Source organism: Protobothrops mucrosquamatus, unplaced genomic scaffold (genome assembly GCF_001527695.2).
Source record: "Protobothrops mucrosquamatus isolate PMUCROS unplaced genomic scaffold, P.Mucros_1.0 scaffold1777, whole genome shotgun sequence".
NCBI lineage: Eukaryota > Metazoa > Chordata > Lepidosauria > Squamata > Viperidae > Protobothrops > Protobothrops mucrosquamatus.
In genome coordinates this window covers 98,285-104,635 of record NW_015387915.1, presented here as the reverse complement: position 1 = coordinate 104,635, position 6,351 = coordinate 98,285, and the positions used below count along the sequence as shown (strand labels likewise).

Sequence of the window (6,351 nt, the reverse complement as noted above, 5' to 3'; positions counted from 1 at the left end):
AACACTGGGATCTAAGTTCAGAGAAATGGGTTTCCCCCGGTATTTACCCAGTGAGCCGTCGAACACGTCCGGGAACTCCTCCAACAGCTGCTCGAACTCCTCCTTGTGGATTCTGTGTAGGCCGGTGAATCCCAGGCCCAGGGGTTTGAGCCACTCGACGCCGAGCAAGGTGGGTCGATGGCCCTCCACAATGGTTAGCAGCAGGCGAGCTTTGTGTCCCCGGAATGAGACGTCCACCCGTGCTCGACCTAGCACGCGAAGATTGTGGCCGTTGAAGTCTACAAGCCGTCCCGTTGGTTTCTCCAGGGCGGTGTGGGACAGCTCCGGCAGCAGTCTTTTGAGCTTGTCCCACGACATGATGGAACAGATGGATCCCGTATCCACCTCCATCTTACATGGTTGCCTCCCGATCATGACCGTCGCGAAAAACTTTTCCGCGCCGGTTGAGTTGGTGTGGCTGACAACCATGTGATGCACTTTACGCTCATCCTGGTCGTCGTCATAGCCCCTTCTCTGGTCGCGCCTCCCTTCGGGTCGGGCTGACCCCTTCCATTTGTTCTCACGTGGTTTATGGGGCGGTGAGCGGCGTGGTGGGGATCATCGTGGTGGAGACGTGTGCCTCCGTGGGGGCGAACGCTGTTTCCTGGAATTTGGCCGCGAGGCTCGGCATGCTTTTGTGATGTGTCCTCGCCTTAGGCAGCGGCTGCATGTGGTGTCTAGGAACCGACAGTTTGCTCGTGTGTGGTTCCCCCAACACCCTGGACACTCGAGGTCGTCCCGCTCGTCTCGCCATGCTCGCTGCTTCCGGCTGGTAAAGGTGCGATGGACGGTCTCTTCCTCGCCGGCCTCGTCCAATTCGGTGGCCTCCGGATCGGGGGTTGGCTCGCGATGGGTGCGATGGATGTCACCCCGTCTCATCTCGGTGGCCGTGGATTCGGACTCTTCTGCGGTGAGGGCCTCGTCTAGGGTTTCGCTGAAGGTGAGACTTCGACGCACGATGAGTCGCTTCTTCACGTGCTCATCCCTCATCCCCATGACGAGTCGATCCCGCAGCATATTTTCCAGGGCGACGAACTCGCAACGGGCTGCGATCGATCGGAGCTCTCCGAGGTACTTTCTGATGGGTTCGCCCGCCCATTGTCGTCGGTTGTAGAAGCGGTTCCTTGCGACTAGGAACCCTTCGGAGATTTTGATTTTGAATTTGAATTTTATTATATTTATACCCAGCCCTTCTCCCGGAGGACTCAGGGCGGCTTACAGCCAGTTTAAAAACAACTAATACAATACAATACAAAATTTAAGAAAATGATTAAAAATAAATAAATATTTAAATAGGCCGCTTCTACTAAAATTTAGTTAAAACCATACTGACCAGCCAGCAGACGTTGGATATCCGCCCAAGGAGTGTCCTCGATGCTGGCTGGAGCTACCAAGGAGCGGGCCACGTGGTAGACCTCGTCTCCGCAGTTCACAAGGAATAAGACCTTCTTCTGATCCTCGGGAATGCCTTGTTGCCCATTCCCGGCCAGGTGTAGCTCGAATCTTCCCACGTATGCGGCCCAGTCGTTTGTTTCTGGGTTGAATGCCGGTAGGGAAGACGAGAATTTTGAGGTGGAAGTCATCTTGGAGTCGCGGATAGTTTCTTGCTTCGGAAGGCTGCGTGGAGGAGCTCTTGCTTCGAAGTAGGTTGCTTGCCACGAGGTTGCCCTTGTCGTGCAGTCTTACTGGGATCCCACCTTCGTCGCCAGTGTTAGATCGCACAGGCAGTAAGACACGAGTCGAGTGACAGTCAGCTCTCGGTTTATTGGCAAGGCATAAGGTAAATCCGGACTGGCATCTGGGCCAGGGGAGCCCTCTTTTATGGGACTCCCCTGGCTCGTAATCACACAATTCCATTGGCTGGTAAGACCCCGTTGCTAGTTAGCCAACCAGCAACGGGCATGAAACTGTATGCAGATGGAGAAGGGCAATCACCCTTAATGGGTGATCAGGATGCGCATAGGGGATTAGGGGGGGAATACAAAAGAACACAACAGAATCCCTTAGTCCACAGGCTAGTTTTGGAGAGAACCCCTCATGCTCAGATCTGCTCCAAGGAGGCCATGTTCCTTGAATGAAGGCAGATCCACAGTCGCAATCTGAGAGAGTTAGAAGATGCAGAGAAGTTGCCCAGTTGGTGAATCGAAGCACAAATAAAATAATAATAATAATAATAAGGCCCTGAACTTTGCAGAGAGATATTTTTTTTAAAATTGTGCATTATGCAACGATTGTATAATCTTGTACAAGTACAGGAAGAGATGCCACTTGTCCAGGTGCCCAGGTTTAGCACACGGAACGGTCGTGTTTGCCTTGAAGACCTGGACCGGTTGGTTCATCACCTGGTCTGATTCAGTTTCTGTTTTGGTGTCGAGGAAAAAAGACCACACCTGCTGCCCTCCCCCTTTTCTCCCAAATCCCCCTGTTCTTCTCTCTTGATCCTAGATATCCAGCCCCCCAAAGGACGTCACCTCAGTGGGGTATAAATAAGCGCCCACTGCCCTCCTGGGCTACACTTTGCAGGCTGAAGAGGAGATTGCAAAATGAAAACTCTGCTCTTAATGCTGGGGGTGGTGGCATTCGTGTACCTGGACTCAGGTAAGGCTGTCAAGCTTTGATCTTGGGTGACAATCAGACAAAAAAAGGGGGTGCAGAGGGAGGGATGGTATTGGAGGCAGTTGTGGTCCATTTTGTTGGTGGGGTTTTCTCTTATGCGCTGCGTAAGGAGGGTCCATGGGAGCCTTGAGGGGAGGGGAGTTGCTCTCCATTTGTAGAGAAGCCCATAGCACTCTTCCAGGCTGGCATTCTGAGGTAGACTGCCTCTGAAAGGAGAGGCTCCTTTGGGTAGTGAATTCTGCCCTTAGAATTACTCCTGGGAGTGGGATGAAAAATGTTTCCTTTTCTTAGTCCTCCATCTGTCTATTTCTGGCTTTGGATGGTATTGCAGTATTTGGATGGCGCAGCCAAAGGGGATCTGATGCTTCCTCCAAGTCAAGATTATGCACAATTTTGGGAAAATGAAAAAAACCCTACAGAGGAGAATATAATTGAAAAAAATACTGGATAGATTAATGTTAAAAACTAAAGAAAAAGAAGAAACTGAATTCTATATGACGTGGGGTTTATTTGACCAATGGTTAGCTGATACAAACAGAGGTTAGAAAGTTGGCAATATGAGAAAATGTGGATTATGTGAGGAAGATTTATAATGGATTAGTAAATACTTTGATCGTTATACAATTAATGTTAATGGGGAAAATACTATTTTTAACAGTATGACTCCTATTTCCTAGTATATGATTGTATTTTGATAAGATTATTATGAATGTGATGATTATTATATTCTAATGCTTGAATACCTAGACAACACGCTGTTCAATACAGAAATGGAATTTTTGAGATAATAATAATAATAATAATAATAATAATAATAATAATAATAATAATAATAATAATAATAGCCGTCTCTCCTAGTTTCTAGAGCATTTGATCTTTGCGTGGATATTTTCACTGCTGGCTTTGCTATGAAATGATCGATCGTCTAATACATAATAAGATAGCAAGGTCAGAAAAATAAATATCCAACTAAGGTTTCTATGTTTTATTTCGCTCATCTAGGATACTCCCTGAAATGTGAACAATGCAATCTACCAAATTGTGATTTCCTTCCTGATGTGTGGTGTCCAAAAGGTCTTGACCAATGCTATAAAAGGTGGAATGAAACTAGTAAGCACAGTTCTTATCTTTTCTCACAGCTTTTCTTCTCGAACCCAAACTAGGGCTCCCAAATGCACCTGGGAGTTGGAGGTCGTGTAGGGCCTGTCTGTGCTCTGCCCGGGTTCCCCTTGAGGTTATATAATAATAATAATAATAATAATAATAATGTTGGAAGGGACTTTGGAGGTCATCTAGTCCAATCCCCTACCGCCTGCTCAGGCAGGAACCCCTATACCATTTGAGACAAATGTCCAATCTCTTCTTAAAAACCTCCAGTGTTGGAGCATTCACCGCTTCTAGAGGCAGGTTGTTCCACTGATTAAATGTTCTAACTGTCAGGAAATTTCTCCTTAGTTCTAGGTTGCTTCTCTCCTTGATTAGTTCCTATCCCTTGCTTCTTGTCCTGCCTTCAGGCGCTTTGGAGAATAGCTTGACTCCCTCTTCTTTAGAGAAAGGGGTGGAGGGAAAGGGGGAGGACTGGGGGTTTGTTCTGGAATTGAGGGAAAGTAGATCTCGCACATTAAATACCCAAGAGGGATGGCATTGCCCCCGAGTCATGTCAGAACACGGGACTTTCCCCCAGAGATATCTTTGTTTATTCATTGACTCCTGAGTATTCCCTAGAGCAGGGGTGTCAAACTCAATTTCATTGAGGGCCGCATCAGCATTGCGGTTGCCCTCAGGGGGCCGGGTGGGTGCGGCCTACTGGGTGGGCATGGATGGAGTGGGTGTGGCCTACTGGGTGGGCATGGACAGCTCTACATCGTTCGCGTCAAGGGTGCCTGTGGGGCCCTGAGCAGGAGTGGGACAGATCTGAGGGTCTCTGGCAGAAGGGGGTGGGACCGGGGCAAGCACCAAGGCATGGTCCATTTCTTCATTCCTCACAAAGGGTGACCCCTCCCCAGCATGCACCCAGGGGGCGGGTCCGACGCGGCAGGGGCTGGTTCCTCACTGTTTCCAGATGGCCTTGTGGAGCTAAGACTGAATGCGTTTCAGCATAGATGGCCACCACAAAATTGTACATTGGCTCCCGGCCGGCCTGGGCCAGGGCCAAGCCAGCGGGGGCCGTTCCCTCACTGTTTCCAGGATGGCTTCGTGGGCCACATGAAACTACTTCACGGGCCACATCTGGCCCCTGGGCCTTGTGTTTGACATGTCTGCCCTAGAGGGCGAAGGAGGTCTGCCTTCCTACTGGGAGGGAATCCACCGACATGTTAAAAGTGGGTTTACCATTTTGTTCAGCCACAGCCCCAGGTCTGTTCTTTGGTATTTTTTTTAGTAATCATTCTGCTTTGTGTTTTCTTCACAGCAAAGGTGTTCGAAAGGGGATGTACTGCAAATTGCATTGAGGATGAGCAAACTCGGTGTTGCAAGACAAACGGGTGCAACTTTTAGCTCCAAAAGGGGCTAATTTCTTTGAGTTTTGATCTCATCCATCATGGACCTTCCTTGAAGATTTACGCTTCTGGCTTTTACCACAGGATGGTCCATAATCCCCTTTCTGTTTTCCTTGACACCCCTCACCCTCTTCCCCTTTTCCCTTGTTCCACAAGCTTCGTTCTGCTAGTTCTGTAGTTTGAGAATCCAATAAACCTCAGCATTCAATTCAAGTGTTTTCATTTTTCGAATTTCCCCGCTCAAAACTGAACATCCCTCTCACAAAAATCCACCGTTAGTGAGTCTCCCTCCAGGATCCGTCAGGCAGTGATGCTGAGATGAGCGGGATTAGGTCCAATCCCTGTTGAATCATGCTAGAAGGACAGAAGAATTGTTGTATCTAGCTGCTTATTTATTGCAGGATCCAATAAAAGTCAGTCACTAGGACCAAAGATTTCTTCTTCCAAGGTTTGGGGACTTCTTTTAGCCTCCAGTCCCCTAATCATCTTTTTTGCTCTTCTCTGCACTTTTTCTAGAGCAGGGCTTTTCAACCAGTGGTAGGGGTACCACCTGTGGTACATTGGCACCTGGCAGGTGGTGCGTGACCATCCTAGAAAAGTGGTAGTGGGGGAGGGGAATGAGCTGAACCGGTGGCAGCACCGCACAAGCCTGAGCGAGAGACGGCTGGAGCTGCAGGGCTGTCAGGGCTCAGCGGAAGCGCCACGATCAGCGCTTCTTCGGGACTGTCAGGGCTCAGCGGAAGTGCCAGGATCAGCGCCAGGCTCCAGCTGGAGCTCAGCACTGATCCTGGCGCTTCTGCTGAGCCCTGAAGAAGCGCCAATCAGCTGGAAAGCAGCACTGATCCTGACGTTTCTGCTGAGCCCAGAAGAAGCACCAATCAGCTGGAATGTTGCAGCCTCTCCAGGGTCTTGTGATTTACATTCAGATGTTTGGCAACTGATTCATATTTATGACGATCACAGTGTCCCAGGGTCATGTGAAGTGACCAAAACCTGCTGCAACCACCCAGCAGATGGGGGGGAATAAAAACCAAACACCCCCCCACCCCACCCCTGCTGCCAATCCTCAACAGAAATGCTCACAACAATGAAAATCTCGGACAGGAGGAAGAGCGCCACCGGGGGGGCAGGCAGGTGTCTTGCTCAGCTGTGGCTTGGAGGGCACTTTTTTCAGTGCCATTGTAACTTCGAACAGTCA

At 49.4% G+C, this 6,351-nt stretch overlaps 1 protein-coding gene across 1 annotated transcript; it reads left to right on the top strand.

The window, feature by feature from the left end:
- Window positions 1-2,551: 2,551 nt before the first annotated feature.
- Window positions 2,552-5,366, top strand: LOC107293929 (three-finger toxin 3). Its single transcript, XM_015823117.1, has 3 exons — window positions 2,552-2,637; window positions 3,658-3,765; window positions 5,066-5,366. The coding sequence occupies exons 1-3, from the start codon at window positions 2,583-2,585 to the stop codon at window positions 5,149-5,151; spliced, it is 249 nt and encodes an 82-aa protein (XP_015678603.1). The 5' UTR covers window positions 2,552-2,582; the 3' UTR covers window positions 5,152-5,366.
- Window positions 5,367-6,351: the final 985 nt, after the last annotated feature.